The sequence below is a fragment of the Chanodichthys erythropterus genome, chromosome 14 (genome assembly GCF_024489055.1).
Source record: "Chanodichthys erythropterus isolate Z2021 chromosome 14, ASM2448905v1, whole genome shotgun sequence".
In the NCBI taxonomy this organism is placed as follows: Eukaryota; Metazoa; Chordata; class Actinopteri; order Cypriniformes; family Xenocyprididae; genus Chanodichthys; species Chanodichthys erythropterus.
This window is the reverse complement of record NC_090234.1, coordinates 30,507,989-30,533,611: the sequence shown is the minus strand read 5'-3', so window position 1 is coordinate 30,533,611 and position 25,623 is coordinate 30,507,989. Positions and strand designations below refer to the sequence as shown.

Here is a 25,623-nt window from a genome sequence, read left to right as displayed (position 1 = left end):
CAATAGAATAAAATAATCATAATTAATAATAAATTCCAAACAGAACTAAAAATTAACTGAAAACTAATAATGTAACTGTAAAAAAATGTAACTGTAAAACTCTAAATTAACTGTAAAAAAAAAAACAACAACTGTAAAATTTCTACTTTGAATTATTAATAATATGTTAAACATATTTGAAGAACTTTGACAGCCCTGTTTGAAAACCCCTGATAACGTATATAGATGAACAGTACTCTAATAGATGTGTACTTAGGTAAGGAGCATATGAAGAAATAATGACAAAAAAGAGAAAAGGACTCTCTACAGCATCTGTGCTTGTGCCCTGCCAAAATGGCTGCCCTGTCTGCAAGCCCTGGGAGCATTCCTGTTCCAGCTGTGGCTCTCCACATCAGGGCTGCTCCACACACACGCCTGGGAGTAATTAGGGGTATCACAGCGAGAGGGTGGGCGTGTGAGGGGTGAAAGAAGTGGAGGGTTGTACAAGAGTGTGGATAAGAGGTTAAGACAAAAATTGTATGAAAAACAACTGTTCTCTTACCCCTCTCTCAGATTCCAGAGGTTCTGCTTTGACTCGGACTGCAGGCATTCCGTCTAGCATTAACATCCTGTTATTGATGGCGTCTGCGAGTCGAGAGAGAGAAAAAGAGAAAGGCATGAGAAAGCTGCGTGTGACTCCTCTCACCTTTTCAGAGATTGAGTCAGACCTAGCATGCTCCGAACAATAGCGCAGGCTACAATGCAACAGGCAATGATGTCATGACGGTATGCAGTTAGTAAGCAGGTTTAAAGTATATCTGAGGGTAAACAAACATATGTGGCCTGTATTTTGGCTGGTATCTTACACCTAAAGAGCCGTGAAGAGTGAGCGACAGAGAATGTGGCATAGTAAGAAAGCCATAATATTGAATCCTGTCAAAGCTACTGTAAGAGAATCCAGGATAAATACAGTATCAAGTAAGTTTTTTTTGTGAATAAACAGCAATAATTAAGTAACTTAGATAGGAAAAACATATTTTCCCTTAATTTACTTTTTGTTAAACATTGTTTATCCAAAATCTCCCAGCAGAATCCTATCCCAACTTCATCAGCTGAGACAATGTGTTTTATGGGTACTCTATTCGCTGCCTGATCAAAAAATAAATAAAAAATAAAATAAAAATCAATTAACATTTTTCATGTGTTTTTTGTTTATTTAGTTAAATAATGTCACATATCATATTGTATTGTTGAAGCTATTGTTGTTTTAGTTAGACTTCAAGCTATTAGCTTAGTATGTATTTATAGCTTAGCCTAGCTCTAACTGAGTATAACCAAAGATTATAGTTTGGTAAAGCCATCGCATCACTGCTGAGTCCATTAGAAGCTCCGGTTCCTATAGAAACAGTCAGATGCGCGCCTCCGAAATGAGACACAAAAGACGCGCATTTAGGACTGTGCATGCACATTAGCTTGATCCAGCCTGAAAAATAGCATTTTTAGTCATGATTTGAGCGTTTAAAAACAAAATTTATGAGACAGTTGTTGTTAGATTTCATTAGTGATTTCAAATATGAGATTTAATCGAAAGCTTGGCAAACAGTTTTGGAGAATTTGATGTTTCCCCTTTCAAAGAGATAGAGAAGAGCTGCACTTGGATGCCTGAGAGGTGATTCAAAGATGGCCGCTGAGTGAAATTACTCGTCTTAAAGGGACTTTGGTATAACTCTCTTTGAAAAGAGATGATTAAGCTTTTTGTGCACATATACAAAACAAAAATAACGACTTTATTCAACAGTTTCTCCTCTACACTGTCATTCTCCTACACTGTTTACATTGTACATACAGTGCAGGCTTCCAGGTTCTACGTCAGAACGGCAACTCAGTATTGGCCGATAGTGTACACCTGAGCAGCATTCGCGTGATGCTGACACAGGAGCCCTCATTAAAGCGCCACCTGCTGGCAACAGGAAATGGCATGTTAAAATATCTTAATTTGTGTTCCGAAGATGAATGAAGGTCTTACGGGTTTGGGATGACATGAGGGTGAATTTCATTTTTATGGGAACTAACCCTTTAAAGCAATGTGTAAAGGGGATACAAATAGGAAAAACATTCTGCATCACCCAGGCCAGTGGCTCCCAACCACATTCCTGGAGGCCGCCCAACACTGCACATTTTGCATGTCTCCTTGATCAAGCACACCTGAATAAGGTCATCAGCTCATTAGCAGAGACGCCAAGACCAGAAATGGGTGTGTCAGACAAAGGAGACATGGAAAATGTGTTGGGGGGCCTCCAGGAACGTTGTTGAGAACCACTGCCCTAGGCGACCTGCTGCATGTCTATAGGGTAGAACTGTTCTAGCAAACATGTGCGCTTACTCGTACAACACACACACACACATACACACACACACACAAATATCTACATACATTCGCACATGCAAGGCTGTCTCTGCTATCAGAGTCTCCTGACATTTCTCTTCTTGCATATCCACACAAACGACAAGACTTTCTAACAGAATCCACGTCTTTGTGCAAACTCCCCTCAGGCGTCTGAGTATCAGAACAAAGACTACAGGCTTGTTACAGCTATGTGCTTTACAGTGGGCATTGCTCTACCAGACTCTCTCCCAAATGAAAAAGTTGCCACCTCCCTCAACATCCAAGGGATGCACAAGGAGACAGCCTTAATGAACTGGTGGAATCTGATTACAAGTTAATATAGCTCTTAGAGCACTGCATGATGGGGAGATGAGACGCTCCAGAACTCCCACCGAGACCGTTTCTCTCCCCCGTCTACTCAATTTACCATGTTTAACACCATAAAGGCACAGTAATAGACACATGGGCATCTTGGGAAATGCAATATTCATGTGTCCTCGTGTTTGTTTGGGTTTCGCCTCTTGGAGGGGATGAATTTGCACGCAAACAAACAGACAGGTGACTTGTCTTGAGGATAGAAAGGAGTGAATATAAATCTCCTCCTGTCAAAATGACTTACTTAGAGATGCGTGCAGCTTGTAGGAGCATCTGTCACTAGTATTGTAAACACGGTCAGTGTGGCTTTGAGAGTCACTATGAGTCTTAGCAAAGGGGAACCTCACGAAAGAGCCAATCACAACAGTGCGATTGTGGCTCAGAGGGAGGTGTCCTGAAGTAACCCGTGCACTTATTATTTTAGCAGCAGCACATGATGGAATGCAAGCAAAGCAGATACGCTTTAAACATCTCTATTACACTTCACTCCTGGCATGGGCAGCAGGAAATGAGGCCCAGATCTCGACTCAGCACTTGGGCTGAACCCATTCTAGTGAAGATGAGACAACACTACAGTCCACTGGATGAATCTACATTGTTATGCTTATGGCCAGTGTACATTTTCACACAGTTTTTGTGTTTTGACAAACATTTTGCTAATATTTTGCCATGTCATATTCAATCATTTTAGTCATTAAAATGGTAATTAGAACAAGTTTTGTTGACAAAAAAATAGCAAAATGACACAAACTGTAATAGACCACGATAACGAAATTTTCAAACATTTGGGGACAAAAAATTACATTAAATAAAAAAACATTCATACATAAACTACCGTTCAAAAGTTTGGGGTCAGTAAAATTTCCTTTTTTTAACAATTTTTTGGGAAAAAAATTTATACTTTTATTCAGCAAGGAGGCATTAAATTGATCAAAAGTGAGAGCAAAGACATCTGTAATGTTACAAAAGATTTCTATTTCAAATAAATGCTCTTTTGAACATTTTATTAAATTCCTTAAAAAAACATGCATCCCTGTTTCCATTAAAATATTACACAGCACAACTGATTTCAACATTAGTGCTCAAGAAACATTTCTTATTATTATCATATCAGCATATTAGAATGATTTCTGAAGACTGGAGGAACGGCTGCTAAATATTCAGCTTTGACATTACAGGGATAAATGATTGTTTACAATACACAGAATTAAAGTTATTTTAAAATTGTAATAATATTGCACACTGATACTATTTATACTGCAGTTTTGATCAAATAAATGTGGCCTTGGTGATTATAAGTGACTTTCTATAAAGCATTTTTAAATTATTACAGAAAGTTTTAAACAGTAGTGTATGATTTATAATATAAAGTGCAATTCAGTGTACTGGTGTAAAGCTCTTTCAACTCAAGCAGGGTAATTCTAAACACAATATGGTTGGATCATTTACACACATTTTTTTCTAAAAACAATTTTTATAATTTGTTAATATCTTGCAGTGTTATAAAAATAAAAAACCCTCAACAAATAAGATTTTCATCAGAAATTACATTTCAGAGATCAGCACTAGCATGCATGTTAGCCATTAGCAGTTGCACAGTTAAACTGTTTTTAACCAGCTCTCTAGCTATTCTTAAAAAAAAAAAAAAAAAAACAGTCATATGGAGTTAAAAGCAAAATGTAATGTCTTTGTGTAATGTAACCCTACCCTCTTGTCATTGACTGAGCATGCTTCCAAGTTAATCTGTGTGCATCGGATTGATATTGTGATCAGGATGTCCAATGGCTCCAGGTAGTGGTGGGATGAGATAATGTTGCCATAGCAACTCAAGTTGGAGCTCAGAGGGTTATTGTCCTTCTGGATTGACATGCGAGGTTTCGCAGTTGACCAGGGCACTCGCTGTTCAACAGCCAGTTATTTTTTTTGTGTGTGTCCAAGGAGTTGTCAACACAATCTTGTGTATTGTGTAAGCATATCACTCCGAGACATTGATCATTAGATCAGATAAATGAGCCAACCTCTTGCCTAACTAACCTTGTCCCTTAAGAGAGCTCCAAATGGGAAATCAATACCAAGAGCAAGGTCTCAGTTGTTTCATTAACCATCAAATGAACAGATTATTAGCATAATTGAGTACAGCACCACGAGGTTAACATTTAGGCACAATTTGTCTATCTTAGCTCCAATTGATTAACACTTAATCAAGAGGTTGTGACGGAGGATGGTGTATCACCAACTGTATTTAACAGCGGCAATGTGATACAAGAGGCAAGAGTAATGATGACTAATTCTAGATCCATCTTCCTCCACCTTCTCCAAACAGCATAAATGCTCTTCGTCAGATCGTGCGATTTATCTAATCTAGTATACTGTCAGTGTATTACCCCTGCAAACCCTATCAGAGGAATTTCACATTAAGACTTGTATGTAATGAAATTGTTTATGGATAATTAATCATCTTGTGTATGTAAGGTTTAGATTTAATACCAAAAAAGACCCATGGGAGTGTGTTTGTTTGCCTTGACATGCATTCAATTTGATCAAGCATACAGAGCAGGAGACCTATATGCATTTCTTTCTTCTGCGCAACACAAAAGAAAATAGTTTGAAGAATGATTCAGATTGTTTTTATCCATACAATAAAAGTCAATGGGATCCAAAACAACTGTGTACCCCGTTGACTGTTACTGTATGGAGAAAAAAAAATGTATGTATTAACTAAAATGTAAAGTGTAACCAAATTTTTATTTTTGGGTGAACTATCCCTTTAAAGACCTGGAGAAATGGAAAGAAAGCAATCGAGCAAGCGAAAAAGAGATTAAGATCACCTTTCCATTTCACCGGGACGCTGAAATGAAATGGTGATCCCAGGTGTGAGCGTTATGAGCATGGGAGGTGCAGTAGCTGAGTGCTCAGGCATCTCATTGACATGCACGGCTGGAGCCGTCCCCCGAGAGGCTCCCTGAGAAGAATGAGGGCAATTCAACTGGAAACGGGGCAACAGGGAGGGGGCCCGCCTGGGATTTGATTCCGGCTGGGGATGGGGGAGCCAGGGGAGGGGAATGGCTGGCACTCCCATGCCCAGCCATAGCTCCAGAAATCCCCAATGGATGTGGGTGCCGACGGAGGCACGGTGCGGGGGGGCGGGGGGGGGGGGGGCGGAAACGGCGAGCAGACCCCGACGAATGACGAGCGGATCAATATGAGGTGACAGGCCTGGGTGGAAAAGCCTGACCTTCCTGGACCCCACGCTGACCTTGCTACACAACGATTTAAAGAGCTTTCAACTTGCCCACTGGAGCCGGTTGCATACCTTATTGTGTAACTTTCTGCCTCGCCAAGTCTGGTGTGGCATTGATGTGAGGGGCGTTACAGTGCATAGGGAGAACCTCTGTTTGAGTGGTTTGGAGGTATTTCTAGAGTAATCTAAATCTGTCAAGGGGTATAAAATAGTGAAGCACTGACATGAAAATTTTGTCCGCTACCAATATTTCGATAATCTTTTTTTTTTTGTTATGGCAGATATTTTAATTCTATACTATTTTGTCTAAAAAAGAAAAACACAAAGCAAATGAAATTAATAGTTTCAAGTGAATTCAGGCATCATTACATTATAATATAAAGTATGAAAAAATGGGTATTCATTTTAAGATTTGCTAAAGATTACATTTAACTCTTATTAAATTAGTAGTGTTTTTAAAGATTAATTTTAAGTTACAACAGATGCGGCAAAGCAGGGCCCAAATCAAAGGATATATTTTTTACTGATTGGGCTAGTGATTAAAACTTTTACTTTGTCTGCCAAAATTTTCACTGGCTTGCTAATATATTGTTTTCATTGTTTTGACCCAGTGAGTGATTTTCTCTTTGTCTTCTCTTTGTAAGAACACAGAGAGCAGCAGGTATATTAGGATCCTGTCACTTTAAGATCTAATGCATGGATCCAATATACCGTTAAACATGCGTTTTCTTTCTCAAAGGCCCTGTTCCACCTTGTATGAAGATGCGTTTTAGTCGATCACAAGTGGACGACGCTAAATACAGTAAACAGGGTTTAAAACGTTTTGAGCTTGCCACTTTCGACCACTTCCAGAGGTAGTGAAAAAGGTAGCGAAAACGCATTCGACCAGATTGCTTTCGTAGTGGAAACGCTCATGTGGTCGAATGACCGCCTATTCTCCGCCTACTGACCTAACACTTAAACATCATGGAAAGTGCGCTAGCCAGATGGGATTTAAACTTTGTCTGCTGAAGACCTAAGTTTGGTTTGAAGACGAAAAAGCTACTGAGCACAATGTTATCTCACCATTTGTAACACACTCACCACGTTCGGCTGGTCTTGCGGCTCTCAGTGCAGAAACGAAAGCTGCTGCTCTCCGTATGTTTTTTTACTTCTTTTTGTGGTTGAATAGTTTAAAATCACTTAAAAGTTTAAATACACAAGACTTAAAAACACATGAATATGATAAAACTTCATGAAGAAGCAGCACTGACCCAACAATTCTTCACTAAACATTGTCTTTCATGCTGACCCCAGAACATCAGGCAGTCCTTATAATAATATATATATATATATATATATATATATATATATATATATATATATATATATATATATAGTTCTATTTTTTTTTTCATCTAATATTTATATATTTTATTTCAGCTCGATTCCAATTACCAAAAATGCTTTTTAATACTTTAACAACACACAATAAAATAATTAATATAAAGTAGGCTGATATCTGCCATTAACCGATATAGTAGCAATATATCCTAGTATAAAATACTCCAAAACACCAAGAAAGTTCAGAATAACAAGACAAAATTTGGAACATGAGCAGAAAAGAAAGAGGAGCAGGATGATCATGCTACTGCTTGGAGGCGTTTCATATCTGAATTCATATCTGTACTGGAGGAGTAGCACACTAACAGACGGGTTCCCTTGGTCCTGCCAATGCTTTGTTCCCATGTCGAGAGCCCAGAGCAACTGCAGGCATCTGTGGCACAGAGGCTGGTCCTGCTGCCACGGGCCGAAGGGGGAAATGAGGATGGGGATGAGAGGAAGAGGAGGAGGAGGCGGTGGTTGAGGAGGGAGGTAGAGATTTAAACACTGGAGCCCAGCCAAGAGCCAGACAAGAACACTGAACTCAAACATGCCAAGAGAGCCTCTCAGGCTAAACCAGAGTAAAAGAACAGCATTTTACGTAACATCAGACTCCACACTGAGGAGAAGAGCTATTGAGAGCTGCTCCCCACTGAGCTCTTGTAAATAGATTACCTTGCCTTTTGATTTACAAAAAACGAAATATTAAAGGTGAAGTGTGCAATTTCGGAACCACTAGTGCTACCAAAAGATTGTAAAAATCCAAACTTTTTTACTTTTACTTATACATCTACATGTATGCATTTAATGAAATAAAGATCCTGCTAATCTTCTTCTGAAAAATCCTGTAACCACTAAAGTCAAAAATTCAAACAGTCCATATGATGCAATGAGAATCAGGCTTCCTCTCGCCACTGCCAGACAATGTCTGCAAGACAAGAGCTCAAGCTTACTTCCCACTTTGGAGCTTCTATATACAGCAAATATGACAAGTCAGCACTCTGTCATTACCAGCAGAAAACATGCAGGCAAAATACCGCCTTTCCATTTACGGTCATGCTGGACACAGGAACTTAACCTTTGGTGGTGGGTGGGGGTATCATGGTAATGATATTTTTTTGATGTATTGACTAGTATCTGTTGTCATAAACTGCTAGAAAAGGTTTTAGAAATATATATATAGTAGAGAGTATATAGTAGAGAGTATATTTAGAAAAGTGAGTACACCCTAAGTGAACATGTCAAAACTGTGTCCAAAGTGTCAATATTTTTTGTGAGCACCATTGTTATCTAGCACTGCCTTAATCCTCCTGGGCATGGAATTCACCAGAGCTGCAAAGGTTGTTGCTGGGAACCTCTTCCACTCCTCCATAATGACATCACGGAGCTGCTGGATGTTAGACATGTGGTGCTTCTCCACCTTCCGCTTAAGGATGCCTCACAGGTGCTCAATAGGGTTCAGGTCTGGAGACATACTTGGCCACTCCATCACCTTCACCTTCACCTTCTTCAGCAAGGCAGTTGTGATCTTGTCTTGTGGGCTTTCTTGTGAGCCAGCTTCAGAAGAGGCTTCCTTCTGGGACAATGGCCATGCAAACTGACTTGTTGCAGTGTGCGGTGTATGGTCTGAGCACTGACAAGCTGACCTTCCACTTCTGCAACCTCTAAAGCAATGCTGGCAGCACTCATGCATCTGTTTTTTGAAGCCAGCTTCTGCACCTGACACAGCACGAGGATTCAACTAATTTGATCGACCCTTGTGAGGCCTGTTCCGAGTGGAACCCGTCTTGGAAAACCACCTGTATGACCCTGGCCACTGTACTGTAACTCAGTTTAAAGGTGTTACCAATCTTCTTATAGCCTAGGCAATCTTTGTGGACAGCAACAATTCTGAAATCCTCAGAGAGTTCTTTGCTATGAGGTGCCATGTTGAACATCTAGTGGTCAGTATGAGAGAATTGTACTCAAAGCACCAAATTTTAAATGCTCTAATACAAAATACACAAATTTGTATGGTCCTGTCAAGCAGACAAAAACATGAACATGATGAATAGGAGATGTGGCTTTGCATGGTTAAACGCCATACAGCTTTTATCACTTAGGGTGTATTCACTTTTGTTGCCAGCTATTTTGACAATAATGGCTGTATGTTTATTTTAAGAGGACAGTAAATCTATACTGCTATTCCATCAGCACATTGACTACTCTAAAATATATCCAAGTTTCTTTTCTATAGTATTGTCCCTTGAGAAGATATACTAAAATGGTTGCTGAAATGTGAGGGGTGTACTCACTTTTGTGAGATATTGTATATACATACACATCTGACACTTCACAAAGCTTTTTCACTGGTGCAACATTAAGATCTTCTCAGGTACTGTCAGAGTATGTATGGCATTTAAAGAGGAATGTACTACTGGACTTCTTCCCTTACACAAACTGAACAACGAATTAATTTCAGGAAACCTCATAACATATACTGTACAATCACTCCCACATCCACATCTCTTACTGGTGGATAGTGTAGATTCTAACCCCAACGCTCCACCAACTTCGGAGTCAACCATATTTCTTTGCTTAATCTTTTCTGGCATACTGTGAATGACTTCAGACTTTCCATTTCATAAGGAGCATTTTCCTTGGCAGACAAGTCTGCCCTAAGACTTTGGCCGCTATTGGGACCTTTTTTTTTATTTGAGCTCTAGAGAGATGTGCTGCTTCAGTACCAGCTGAGTAATCTGAGCGTGTGTTCTCCTCCCTGCGCATCCAGACGGTAGCGCTTCACCTCAGGGAGCCCACTTTGCCATTTTCCTCTGGCTAAAAACAGCCACACAACAATGCCTGTCATTCACTCGGGCCCCCAACCAAGCAGATTTGCTGTCTTGTAGCTCTTTTTATTTTCTGAGTGTGACAAATGTACTCTGACTCAGAGACGAACAGAAGGAGTGCTGAAAGACATGACCAGATAAACTCAAAACACAAAAAAAATGAGGTCACAAGGGAATGCACTACTCTCACATGCCGCTTTTAGAGTCATGTCAATGCAATCAAGATGCATAGAGCATAATCCAGAAAAACATGCAAGCCCTAAACACCATCAGCAGAGTCAAATGCTGGGGCCCATCCAAGACGGCAGCTGTAAAAAGACTCTGTACTGTACATCAATTTTATCCTACTACCCCCATCACTAGGCCTCACACACCTGATAGGAAGTGCGAGACCTTTAATAGAACGCTGAGGCTCTTGTAAACACTAGGCCAACTTTCCAAAACACAGGCTGACGGAAGCACCCATAGTCCAGCAATATGCCCTTGGGCTCTGGCTATTTCTGCACAGGGAGATCCTGTGTCAGTGATTCAATGAGGATAAGACAGCTTAGTCCATGAGATACTGCCTTAGTCCACACTACTCACATATAAAAAGCTGCACACAGACAAACTTTGGTTCTGCTGTATACCAAAGATGGAGCAAGAAAAATCATGCCCAATTAAGCCATTCAGTTCTTTTAAAAACTGAAAAACTAAAGGGAAGAAATCTGGTATTAAAACTCCCGGTATGATTTCAAACATATGCATAAAACTATTATTCTCAAATCCTTTGCCATATTACATAATATTACGAGATAAAGTATCAGCCAGGTTTATTTTATTGATTGGTCAGTGCTATGGGGGTGAGAGGTCATGAGTTGTGTAAAAGGGAGTAAAGGAGAAAAGAGGAGTCAGAGTCCACTCTTCACTCATGCTTTTTTAAAACCACAAAAACATTTAGTGGAACCCATACAGTAGGATGTAATGCTAAGAAAAAATAATAATAATCATGGTTTAAAAATAACTATGTTTTTTTTTTTTTTTTTATGTATTACCTATTACCACAATTACCACAGAACAATATCTGCATCCTTAACAATATCAGCTGGTCCTGATCAGCATTTTCAGCTGAAAAATCTGAGTCAAAGTTTATGAAAACAGAATTAAAGGGCTAAACACATGCATGACACATTTAGTCAGAGCTTAGCTATTTTGTTTGAAGTATCAGGATGCAGAGTGATGGGCTTTCAATTCAGCAAAGGGGCGTCTTTACAGCTAAAGCAAAGGCATTGTTTTTTTTTTGTTGTTGTTGTTTTTTTTCACTCGTGTGGTTTTGCAGCTTCTCGTAAACCTGTCTGGCTTCCTGAGCTTTGGTTCCTCAGACAAATCGGTCTATGACCTCTGAAGTATTTCTCATGAATTTCCAACATATCACCCTAGTACTCACACATAATGTAAACTGTTGTCACTACTGTATCCACAGAGGTGTAAAGTATTCGAGTAAATGTAATGAGTTACTGTACTTAAGTATTTTTTTGGCTATTTTGTAGTTGTACTGAGTATCAAAGATATTGGCAACTTTTACTCACAACTTAACTACATTTTTGAGCAAGTAAATGTATTTTTTACTCCAATACATTTGTGAAGAGTAATGCAATTACACATTACATTTTGCATAGCACCCAACGTTTTCTGCAGCAGTTTATTTCTGCTATAAAGAAGCGATATCGGCATCTAAGGTCATTGAAGGTACTATGTCTTGTGCATTTTGCCTTTACTCACCCTAACTTGTCAACAAGGCTACTTTACATGAATGTGAGTGCATTAGCAGGTAATTGTGAATCGCTGATGTTTGGTTTATGAGATGAGGTCATGACTGCAGCCAGTGATGAGGCTGAACCCAGTACATCCAGTGCAAGTAGACTTTGACTTTTTGATTTTACTTCACATTATTTTATTTATTAGCTATATTGACAAGACCTTTTTGATGGATATTATTTATGGCCTTTTTGAGCACTTGAGTTTAACTGAGACTGATTTATTGCAATAATGAGGTGTTTAGTTTTATTTTGATTTTAGAAAATAAACATGAATTCTCATCTTACAAATCAACTGTTTCTTTTTTTCACTGGCATGTCTCTCAGGTGTTGAGGACTAGTGCATCTTTTAGCCGACATTCAGCGAGTAAAATACTTAAGTACTGTTAAATGAGATACTCTAAGACTTTTACTCAAGTCGAATGGAATTGGTGACGTATAACTTGTAATGGAGTAATTTTCGCAGTAAGGTATCTGTACTTTTACTCAAGTATGGTTTTCAGGTACTCTTTACACCTGTATCCATCTCAGCACAGTATCATACTGTTTTAACAGCAACGTAGAGTAGAAATAGAGCTGGGCAATATATTGAATCTTTACAATATATTTGCTGGAAACTGAGTTTTAAAATAAAATAAAATTATATAATATAATATTTTATTTTAATAAAATGTGTGATGTGACAAAAATGTATATGATTATTTTTAACAAGATTTCCTTACAATATATTAACATTTTAAATAATGAAAATATCAACTTTTTTCTTTTTCTTTTTTTTTTGCTATATGGCCCAGCCCTGGCGTTAAATACAAAGAAATCTGCTGTTACATACACCTACTTATAATCAGAAATGGTAGGCTGCACAAGAGAGGGGTGACCCCAGCCACTGCTAGCACACCTCTTCCCTTCCCCCTTTAGTTAAAGTGCAGTGGTCTCAGTGGTCCGTGCTTTAAAATAGACCTGACACAAAAACCTCAATTGCTCCTAGAGGTATGGAATGGGCGGCGTGGTCACCGCAGAGGGATTTAGCTGAGAGAAGTGGACTTAAATGCTGATGATCTGTGCTGGATCAATAAGGAATGTGTATGTGCTGATATGCTGCTCCTACCCCATATTTTCTCCCTCCAAGCCCTCAGTTTGCACAGGAACTAGAAATCCAACCTCATTTCCAATTCAGAATAGAAAGCTAATGAACTGCCTCTGACCAGCAATGCCTCACAGCTCTCGCTCTCTTTCTCTCCTTCTCAGAGTGCGTCACGTCAGAAGTCTGCAGTTGGCGAACTGTAAAGTGACCAGATTTCTGACATGAAAACCGGGGACATTTCTACTTTAGTACTGTTGACTAAAAAAAACTTTTAAAAATAATTTTTAGTAACTTAAATAAAGCTCAAATAAAACAAAATACAAATATTACCAAAAAAAAAACCAAACAAAAAAAACATTGTAACCCACAGCTTTAAAGGGCTTTTTTATTGCTTTTATAAAACAGTTATAGCCGGCAATGTTTCATAAAATAAACACAGCAACAAAAATGTAAAAGCTTTTTAATAACAAATAATAATCCTTCTGCCAAGCAATGTAGCTCTTCAGCAATGTTTAGTAGAATGGTTACCAAGCATCATACATCTGTTTTATAAATAGAAAAATAGAAATGTTGCTTTGGCAACTAACTGAAATAAGTTTAAATTGAAGTACTAAAATTACTAAAACTGAAATAAAAAATTAAAGCTAAATAGAAACATAAAAAAACTAATAAAAATGGCCAAAAATATTAAAACTTCAACTAAAATTAAACATGACAATTAAACTAAACAATTAAACACACTGAAAATATAAAAATAAAAAGCTAATTCAAATTATTGATAAATACTGAAATAGGATAAATAAATAATACTAAAATTATTTAAAAAAAAAAAAAAAAAACATTTAGACATCAACGCATACTTATAACAATTGTAAAGACTGTTCTGCTGCGGCACCTTTACAAATAATGCATTATTACAGGAAGTAAAGGCCTGTACACACCGGGACAAATATAGCACGCGCTTATCGATTTTCACTGGCGATGCACCAAGTGAACATGCAAATTCACTCCCTGACAGTATATGGCGTTTGTGCTGAACGGTAGTGCAAATAAACATTTATGATATTAATAAAATTAAAGATAAAAATGCAAATATAAAATGGCATAGATGGCATATACATGACATGGTGAGATGGTAGTCAGAAACAGTAGTGCAACTAAATCACAATGACAGTAGTGCAAGTGAACGGTAGTGCAAATAAACATATTTATGAAATTTTATATTTTTATATTTCTTGAATGTTTAAGAGAAAAAAAACTGTATTGGTGTGGCCGAGAACTGGCAGAGCACCCATAGTTTGTAGGAGTCTCCTCGTCTATTTACCTTCTCTTCGTCGTCTTGGTATCAATATGTGCTCGGCAAGACCGTTTTGTGCTTGGGCGCCACCAACTCGTGTTTTACTGTAACTTCAGCAGCTCCAGGCACGTGAACAAAAGCGACAATCCCATTGGTCGGCCAGTTTTTAACGCGGCGCGTCAAACAAAAAAAATTAACCCGAGGTGTTTTTTTAAAAATTTAGTTTTTACGCCTGTCATTTTTCATGTCGGTGTGCACACTCATTGGCCCCTTTTGTTTAGTCACGAGGTGTTAAACGTCGGCGATAATTGCATGCGATATTCGTCCAGGTGAGTACAGGCCTTTACTATACTGAATTGCTATGTAATGCATAGCAGTTTTAATTCTGTTCTACTCTATAATTTCCTGTTATTTTCAAATAACATAAAATAAAATAAAGAAATTACACACTGTAGGTTATAATGGGCAATATCTCAGTAAAAACACATATAATTAAATAAATGGGGAAATTTCTGAGGACAGCTACAACCAGGACAGGCTATCAAAAAAACAAGAAAACGAGGACATTTGGTACTGCCAGTGTTACAGCATGCTGTACTGTAACCACAGAAGTGAAAAATCGAACCTCTTTGTTTTTTTGTGACAAGTCATTATGACTAACGAGTAGTCATGTAGTGGTAATGTCACATTGATTCACATGTCATTAATCCACTTTTAATGAACCCAGCCCAGTGTAATCAGTCTTGTCACTGACATGTGACCAATACATTGACAGTCTTGACCGTCAGAAATGTCACTGCTGTAAAAAAAAAAAAAAAAAAAAGCCCTCCACTTTCTCAGTGTGAATTTTTGACCATTGCAATTATAAGCTCTGTTGCACAACAGTCCTATTTGGGAAAGTCAGTTCATTCTCTGGCTATTACTATAAATAAAAAAATAAAAAAACTCCGCATTAGAAACGCACATCCCGTTTGTCACACAACCACAATTGCTTGTGATGTGATTGATGGTTAAGAAGAATGCCCCTCCTCTCAAATCCTACGCCTGCTAAGAAGGCGCTCACAGCTGTCCGCAGCATTCAAGTATATCCATTTAAAGGTGTCCAAAGCTAACTTTTAAGGGCCATTTGTGTTCGTACCAGCTGTGGACTGCGGGGTGGCTCTGTTTGCTGGAAAGGTAGAAGTTCCATCCAAAGAAAACATCACACACAGATGAGCAAACAACAAAACCGTTTCACACTCGAGCTGTGCATTGTCAGATGCTTAGGGCAAATATTCACCTTTATACTTACAGCAGTAAAGTGTGACTTACTTACTCACCTAAACTCAAATGTTTAATCCATATGCTTATAAAATGTACATACAAATGATATACACTATTGTTCAAAAGGTTGGGGTCGGTAAAAATGTTTTAATGTTTTTAAAAGAAGTCTCTTATGCTCACCAAGGCTGCACTTATTTGATCAAAAATACAGAAATATTATGAAATATTATTACAATGAAAAATAACTGAACTCCAGCCTTCAGCGTCACATGATCCTTCATCAAGCATTCTAATATCTGGTGTTCAAGAAACATTTCTTATTATTATCAATGATAAATACGGCTGTGCATGGGCTCTACACAATCCCAGCCAAGGAAAAAGGCGAAACGATCTGTCATCTGCCATATGTCAAATTATATACTTTTTAACCACAATCACTCATCTTGCACTAGCTCTGCGATGCGCCACGCATTACGTGATTATGTTGGAAAGGTCACGCATGAAGTAGGCAGAAGTACAGATCAAGTGTTTACATAGCGAACGTGCAAAGACTAAGTCAAACACCCTTTACCAAAAAAACTGTAAAACAATGATTTCGGACGATTTAGAAGTTTTTTTGTGTGAAAATGATAGATTGTTTCTCTGGATAAGACCCTTATTCCTTGTCAGGGATTGTGTAGAATCCTTTGAAACTGCAATTTGGACCTTCAACCTGTTGGTAGCCATTGACGTCCACTATATGGAGAGAACTCCTGGAATGTTTTCCTCAAAAACCATAATTTCTTTTCAACTGAATAATGCCCTGATAACACCTTAGCATCATAGTCGTTAGCTTAGCATAGGTTAGCAGCACTCACATTCTCTTTAGAAAATTAGGTCTAGTTATACCACACAATTTCATATCAGGACTGGTGATTTTCTGTAAATAATAGCAATTGAAACGTGTACTTGAATGCCACTTGCAGTTACACAACTGCCATCAATGCTATATAAGGAGAGCAGCTTCAGGCCTTTCATTCATAGCATGTCATTCTACTGTTCACCGTACATCATGTGGAAGTAAGAGCAGTCGTACTATGTATAGCAGTGCAGGTTATACAACGTATTGAGACTGTTAAGTGTGTTTGCGGAGGTAGATGGGAGGAGGGTTGGAGGTCTGTGGGTGGAGGTGGTGGAGTGTATTATCATCAGTACAATAACCCACTCCTCATATCTTGGGGGGGCTGGTTTCATCCTCCAGCCTTAATGGTAGAGAGGTTCTTTAAGACGCCTCTCTGCAACCTTTCAAAGCCTTGCACACCGGCCCCCTCCCCCTACACACATATACATTTGAGATAAACAAAACCAGGTATCAATGCAAAAACTCAAACGCCAACTTACTTGCTAGTTTGCTAACTAAATTCCGACAGAATTTTGGTAGGTTAAATGTGAAAAGGACAGACCTACACAAAAATCTCCCTTCCAAAAAGCATGTAAACCCAGATTCACAATTTCAGAACGTGCATATTTACACAGCTCACATCCTCTTGTAGAACCTCCTACACACGCTCTCTGATTGAGCAATGGCATTTGTGCCAAACAAGAACACACACTATCACAACACACACGAAGCACAGCACACAGTCATCTTGCACGCTCTGTTTTTCTCTGCAAATCTATAACCGGCACTCTTGCCACACTGAGTAAAATAACAACTACAGAGCAAAAATTCAGAGTTCAACCTACTTGAACATTAAAATAAAACAGGAAGTCCTCATGAGGGTATTTTTATCCTGAAATTTGACCCATTCAGGCACCCATAGCTTCATTTAATAGAATAAGCAGCTGGGTTTATGTTCATGCTTCACATGCAGTGTCTGCTTTTCAGTTTACTTTTCCACGTTTTCTGCTAATATTCAGATTTAGGTGCCAGGTATGAGTCTGAACATAAACAGATGGATGGATGGATGGATGGATGGATGGATGGATGGGTGGAGACAAATAAATAAATATGTATGTGTATATGTTAAGTTTTTTAGAGCATATATAAATTAAAAATGGCCAGAAAAATAAATGAATGAATAAAAAACTAAATAAATACTCAGGATAATTTTAGATTGTACCTTTTGTTAGTGTAAAATAAAATAAAATACCCATTCCGGCACCCACAGCCTCACTTAATAGAATAAGCAGCTGGGTTTCTATTCGTACTTCCCATGTAGTGTCTGCTTTTCAGTTTACTTTTCCAAGTTTTCTGCTAATATCCAACATTAAGTGCCAGGTACGGGTCTGAGCTAGTCGCCTGGAGGGAAGTTATACTATATGACATTGACTTACATTCGAGTCTCTCAAAGCTGAGCCATGCATGCTGTGTTTTGCCTTTGGATCGTAATTGATTCCATATGTTGTTTGCATTATTTCTCAACCCCCAGATCGCTGGACCTACAACTGCTAACAAAGTTCATGCATATCTCCAAATGTCCTACTGATGGTTTCTGAGTCCCCTGACTAAGCAATAAAAAAAAAAAAAATCAAATCAGAAAAAATCCTGTATGTATTGTTATGCTTTGAAGGATTATATTGATTTTATTTTTTTCCATTAAGTTTCCAAAAGTCATCTCAGGTTAAGGGACAGCAGATAGGTGCGCTATTGGTGTTGTCATGACGACAGGCAGAGAACAGCACATAGATAGTGTACAGCGCAGGTTTGGTAGTCTTTGATTTCTCTTACTGTCAGGCAGAGCCATACCATGTCTAATAACTAAAAAAAGGCATATGTAAGTAAATCACTACAGATATTCATGCCATAAAGACCATTCTGCATACTATACATGACAAATAAAGAGTGTAGGGTATATTTAGAATTACTGATACTGAATAGTGATATATGTCGTGAATCATTTGTGTACTTGAAGTAGATGTAAAATTCCACATATTGCTTTCTGTGTCAGAGTGTTCAACAATAATCCCTCCCCCCTCACCACACACAGCTTCAGTAAACAAACCAGGGCTGGACACGAGGGTCAAGGGTTGAACACACCAGAGGACACACACTAGAACATTTTGTCAGCTTAGCGAAATGTTGAAATGAGGAGGAAGAGAGAGATCATAAGACACACGGTAGTTACCCACAATCACTTCTTTCACCTAATCTTATCTTGGTTAGTTTTTGTGTGGTCACTGAATAGGGCTGGAAAAACCATCGAAAAGTAATCGAAAGCAAAATTCAGAACCTCTAACGGACGTAATTTTTCCCATGTCGGTTAATCCTGTTAATACTTTCCCCTTAAAAACATGCAGCCCTAGCACTACACACATATGATGAAGAATGATTATGAAAATCTCAGATAGGCCCCTTACTTAGAAACATATATCAAATGGAAAATGGCCTAAAATTGTTAAATAAATAAAAAACGAAATCGATCTTTCTCAGGTTGTCCCCCTTTTCAGAAACATATCAGATGGAAAATGGCCTGAAAATTGTTCATTAAATAAATAAATAAATACGATAATTTCAGATCATCCCTCTTCTTAGCACGTATGTCAAATGGAAAATGGTTCATGAAATAAATAAATAATAAATAAATACATGATTGTAACATATTCAAAATGGAAAATGGACAAACTGTTTCTGAAATAACTAAATAAATAAATAAAATTGATCTATTAATTAATTATAAATAAATAATCTGGAAATTAGTACTCGTGACATTCTCAGATCATTCCTTTTCTTATAGTGCACGTCAAACAGAAAGTGAGTGAACATACTGAGTAGTGGCATCCATGTCCCTCTTTTATTACCAAACAATCATGACATTACTTTCTGAGTTGGAAAACAATCATGAGTCATTACTCTATTGAAGGACACACTCTGTCTGTCACATGCTTCAGTTTACTCACTGACATGCATGAAACCAGCGTCAACGCAAAGACATATTGTATGTCATGATCCAATAAGGAATGACAAATTATTTTTCATACTATTTCACAGTATGCACCACAGAATCATTCAGTTTAGTCTGGCTACGTAGAACACACACCTGGATCCATTAGTGCAGTGAAGGGTATCATTAAACGACACACTCTCTGTGTCATTGGACAGGCCCGGTGACAGACCCAACATTAACTCAACATGTCCGCGCTCTGAATGTGCTGTGCTCTTTAGCTGTTTGTCACTAAAGCAGGATTGGGGGCAAAGCTGAACATTTGATCAGCTGGAGCCGACAGCTATGTAGACCACAGGGGCATTCCTGAGTCCCCTGGGCTGAGCCTGGTACAGATGGGGCCGGTCTGGGATTCAATCCCAGCCCACTTTCTGGGCTGGAGCTCTGGGGGTGTCTTTTGAGGATTTCCCATATAATCCCTTCGGCAAGGTGTCCAGTCTTAGGCAAGTTCCATCAATAATTCACTATCCCCAGCCCACCTGTGAGAAGCTCCTTCGAGCAGAAGGGTGCTAACCTTTAATTCTCGATCCACATGGCCAGCAGGGTCCACTTGTGTGGCTGGAGAGACCGTTTTAATGGAATCCTCAAGCACAACGTAAAGTAAAGGTGATAAGCAGATACGCTGTCCTGTGATTATTGGGTCCCATTATTGAGCTCTCTATCTGGCTGATTGCTATCTCGGAGCCACCGATAAAATCCTCCAATACTCTTTTGATAGGGGCCATAGTGTCAAACAATTATACTTCACAAAGTCAATGAATCAAATTAAAGGTTGGATTTTTATCAGAGTGTCCAACATGTTTTACATATGTTTTATATATATATATATATATATATATATATATATATACACACTGCGCAAAATTATAAACGCAACACTTTTTTGATCTAAGACTTTTTCTATGTACACAAAAGGCCTATTTTTCTCAAATATTGTTCAAGATGCTGATTAGACAGCATGATTATTGCACAGGTGTGCCTTAGGCTGGCCATAATAAAAGGCCACTCTAAAATGTGCAGTTTTACTGTTTTTACTCCGAAAACCAGTCAGTATCTGGGGTGTGACCACCATTTGCCTCACGCAGTGCAACACATCTTTGCATAGAGTCGATCAGGTTGTTGATTGTGGCCTGTGGAATGTTGGTCCACTCCTCTTCAATGGCTGTGCGAAGGTGCTCGATATTTGCAGGAACTGGACCACGCTGTCGTATGTGCCGATCAAGAGCATCCAAAACATGCTCAATAGGGGGCAAGTCCGGTGAGTATGCTGGCCATGCGAGAACTGGGATGTTTTCAGCTTCCAGGAATTGTGTACAGATCTTTGCAACATGGGGCCGTGCATTATCATGCTGCAACATGAGGTGATGGTCGTGGACGAATGGCACTCAGGGCCTCAGGATCTCGTCATGGTATGCAGGGTATACAACTGCAGTCAGGTTGAGACCCTGATGAGGACGACGAGCATGCAGATGAGCTTCCCTGAGACAGTTTCTGCAGAAATTTTTTGGTTATGCAAACCGATTGTTGTAGCAGCTGGCTGGGTGCTGGGCTAAGACGATCTTGGAGGTGAAGATGCTGGATGTGGAGGTCCTGGGCTGGTGTGGTTACACGTGGTCTGCGGTTGTGAGGCCGGTTGGATATACTGCAAAATTCTCTGAAACGCCTTTGGAGACGGCTTATGGTAGAGAAATTAACATTCATTTCATGGGCAACAGCTCTGGTGGACATTCCTGCAGTCAGCACGCCAATTGCACGCTCCCTCAAAATTTGCAACATCTGTGGCATTGTGCTGTGTGATAAAACTGCACATTTTAGAGTGGCCTTTTATTGTGGCCATCCTAAGGCACACCTGTGCAATAATCATGCTGTCTAATCAGCATCTTGATATGACACACCTGTGAGATGGATGGATTATCTCGGCAAAGGAGAAGTGCTCACTAACACAGATTTAGACAGATTTGTGAACAATATTTGAGAGTATAGGCCTTTTGTGTACTTAGATTAGTCTTAGATCTTTGAGTTTAGCTCATGAAAAATGGGGGCAAAAAAAAAAGTGTTGCGTTTATAATTTTGTTCAGTGTATATATACACAGACACTAGTGCTGTCAAATCGATTAATCACATCATACAGCATACATATATATATATATATATATACACACACACACACAAACTTGTTAGATGTGATTAATCGATTTGACAGCACTAATATATATCCTGAAATATGGATTTAGATCTAAAAAAAATGTTATTGAATACATTTTTAAAAAATGTGAAAAGCTGCAGCACCAAAATAAATGTAAATTTGAACACCAACCTAAACATGCTAAAATAAAAAAAACGATCCATTTGATTCTCTAAAGACAGTGTAAATGCTGCCTGTCTGTGCAAAACTCACGGCCACAACGCTAGGGTGTTCTGGGTGGTTGCCAGGGCTTTGGCAGCAGTTGCTAAGGGTGTTCTGAGTGGTTTGTAGCATGTTGCTATGCAGTTGCTGTTAAGGTGTGTGGTTCTGTATGGTTGCTAGGTGGTTACTTACTGACCCAAGACATAAGAGGCCACCTCAAAGACACTGCTTTAAAGATCCGTCATTCAATGTAAATCTAAGGGCTTTTCCCCCACCTGTTTTATGGTCTGCCAGGTGAAAACCGTAAATTGGATCACTTAGCACAACTCTCCTGAGCAAGCCACACAATTTGAGGCATTATTCAAACCTTTAACCAAAAAAAGAGCAAAAACAACAATAATGGCTGGTTACTGAATACCACTAAATACCATTTGTGGTCAACATGACCTATAGTATCAGCAGCAATAGTATCGTTTACTAGTGTTCTGGGCAATACACACACATACACTCAGTGTAGCAAGGGTCTTAACCATAAAAGCATTAAATAACCTCATCTCTCTGGCAGAATAGCCTTGAGCAGCAGTGGCTGCCTCATAGTTTAAGGCTGAGTGACCAACATTAGCACTGTGAAGAGTCACACAGATCAGGACACAGTACCAAAGTACACACACACACACACACACACACACACACACACACACACACACACACACACACACACATAAGGAATTCAACCTCCAACCACAATTACACACACAAATGCACATCGACCTCCACACCACTCTCTCCGCGAACAAATGCCTTCGCTGTCAGTTGCGGCCAGGTCTGGTCTAATTGAAAAGAACAGCCACGGGCCAGCCCACAGACCAGGAGCCCGTCACTGACAGCAAGCCATCAATACCAATGACTGTTCCTTGAGGAGCAGATGACATCCACGACACCACCCATGCAACACCCCGGTGCACACATACAAACGCTTGCCTCCCGCCCCCTCGCTGTCCTTCCTCCACCACTTGAGTCTTTGATTCCTACCCCAGTTTGTCACCACGGTAACTCCACTCACCGGGAAGCCTGTCATCGCTTCGGAGATACACGTGCCATCGGCAAACGCACTCATACACACTCGCACTCACTTACGCTCATGCATGCATGCCGAACGGGGGGGGGGGGGATCAAACTTTTTTGAGAGCGGAACAGTGCCCGCTCAGAAACCTCCAGCTCACTTTCCTCGCACACGCTACTCTGACAGTGTCAATATTTAACCCAGAAAACCACTTTGTCTTTAAAAAAAAAAAAAAAAAACCTTCTCCAAAACACCTATATAAAATTCTACACTCCTAATGAATCAGAGAAATAATAAAACTCTACTGAGACACTTCAAACCACTTTTACAGCACTGTGCAGAGCACTTATTACGTATTTCAAACTGAGTGGAAAACACACACACAAAAAAATTACATCATGCTTTTTTTTTTTTTTCATCATGTCTTTGGCCACCTGCATTGTACGATTTTTATAGAAAGCTGGACAGCATCAGACTTGTCATTTGGCGTAACACTACAGTGACAGCTGAACAAGATGCACGGAGCAGAGACAAACAAACAAGACAGAAGTATTCAAAGATAAAAAGAAGAGTGAGAAACGGCAAGAGAGAATAAAATTTACACAGACCTGACCAGGAGCTGCAGAGCGACAGAAACTGTCTTCCTTATACAGTCCTCTCTGTCTGTCTGTCTCTCTCTCTCTCACTGTGTGTGACTCCCTCCCCTCTCTGCTCCTCTCAGCTGCTCAGGGCAGTTCTCAGGAAATGAATGGGAGCTCACAGAGAACTGTTGTACTTGCAAATGACTTACCACGGTCACATGATCCGCTAAATGTAGGGTGGGCCGGTGGGTGGAGGCTTCATAAGCAAGAGAAGACAATATACTCTAAGCTTTAACAGCATGCATCGAATTACACGGGGCCCCTCGTGGGAGGTTTCCGACATGTCTCTGAGCCCAGGCAGCGGAGAAACACTAAAGTACCTCCCCGTTTAAAGGGGAAGAGAGAGAGAGAGAGAGAGAGAGAGAGAAATAGAGTGGGTATATTTCCTCACAAAAAGTGCCCTACTTTATATAAATTTAGAATTTTAATTTTTTTTTTTTAGAATTTTATTTATTTATTTTTATTTGGTCATTAAATTAATAATTCTAACAAATAAAAGTAAATAATAATAATCTAATAAATAAATATGATTTAATTAGCTGTAGTAGTAGTAGTAGTAGTAGTATTGACATTGTTTTTGATGTTATTATTATTAAAATTATTATTATTGTTATTATTAAACTGTCTTGCCGTATTACATTTATGGTAATACATTATATTATTCTTTTTGGCATTTTATCACATTTATCACAATATTTAAAAACATATCAAATAATTTTATTAACAATTTTACGTTACTTTGGGTAATCATTTAATGTATAAAGCAATACATTCCATGAGATGTTTTAGTAAGAAACCGTCTGCTGAGAATGTAAATATAAAAATATCCACACGAAGCTCTTAATTGGCTCCATTTCTATTAGTCACCAGACATCGCTCTCCGTTAGATTATGAACGCATCTCTGTACTAAAATTCAACAGAAACCATTTATTCCTGTTCATGAAAGCATGCATAAGGGAATGTTGCGAAGGTACGGTGATGGTCTGGTGAAGAGGCAGCTATGGTTTTCAAGATGCAGATTCGCTCTTCTGGGAATCCTAATTAATGTATAGGAAAAAAAGCTAATTTGCATCTCTGATAGACTTTGTGTTCCATGCACACACAAGCTGATGGGGCTAATAGTGCTTTGAAGAATACTCTGTCCATGTTAGCTTTTACCTAATCCTATCAGAAAAAAATCTCTTAATGGCTTATTTATGTTTCAACCTAGTTTGAAATTCATAATACAGTATGTGATGAGAACATGAAATTGGGACTTTGACAATTAAAAGCAGTGTAGTGGCATCCTTAAGTCCATTAACTAACTAGATTAATTTTAAATACCGAGGTAACACGTCAGATATTTTTGCACTTGAGACATGCAGACGAAATTTCTCAAATCTAAAAAGAATTATGTAATATGTAAAGGGCAACCTATATCATCAAAAGAACTGCAAGATAATCATAAGATATATCAATACAAGATGAATTACACGAGAAAAAACAAAGACTTGTATCCTTGTGTCTTGACAAAATGGGCATTGAAATACTACTCTGCTGGTTCTTTTAATGCTGATTAGCCCTGATGCTTCTTTATGAAATGCTATGCCACCCAGCTGCAGCCTCTGACAAGAGTGGCAATTTCCCCAGCAATAATGACATCTCGAGGAAGCGGTCCCGCTCTGCCCGCACACCCAGCCCAGCCTGGCACACAAAGGGTCCTGGCATGTCTTGTAAAAGGCTGAACTGGAATCAGGCGTTCCAGTGGGAGGGTGAGCCGTGTATGGAACTCTGCCAGGGAACATGGCCCCATCTTAGCTCCCCTGCAAAGAGGAGAGAGAGAAAGAAAGATAGATAGAGAAAGAGTGAACACCCTTGATTACAGCTGTGGCACAGAGAGGACCCATGGCGATTAGGTGGGCTCCAATGTCCGTGTTTACCACGCTTAACTACACAGCAGGCTAACAGTTGTTGTAAGGCGATAAGATTAACCAAGCCCATGTAGGCCAATATATACACATTTACACATCAACCATAAATTACATGCTAACAAAGATT

The 25,623-nt window shown here is 39.1% G+C and overlaps 1 protein-coding gene across 2 annotated transcripts in view; it reads right to left on the bottom strand.

Annotated features, from left to right (window-relative positions):
* klf12b (Kruppel like factor 12b) overlaps window positions 1-23,860 on the bottom strand; it is a 53,290-nt gene extending 29,430 nt beyond the window's left edge. Inside the window, exons 1-3 of one of the 2 annotated variants that reach the window (XM_067410711.1) lie at window positions 23,553-23,860; window positions 13,076-13,248; window positions 542-624 (exon numbers count right to left, since the gene is read on the bottom strand). In XM_067410711.1, coding sequence (XP_067266812.1) covers window positions 542-607 — 66 coding nt within the window. In that variant the 5' untranslated portion in view covers window positions 608-624; window positions 13,076-13,248; window positions 23,553-23,860. The remainder of the gene's footprint in view (window positions 1-541; window positions 625-13,075; window positions 13,249-23,552) is intronic. The other variant, XM_067410710.1, reaches the window with a different exon arrangement.
* Window positions 23,861-25,623: the final 1,763 nt, after the last annotated feature.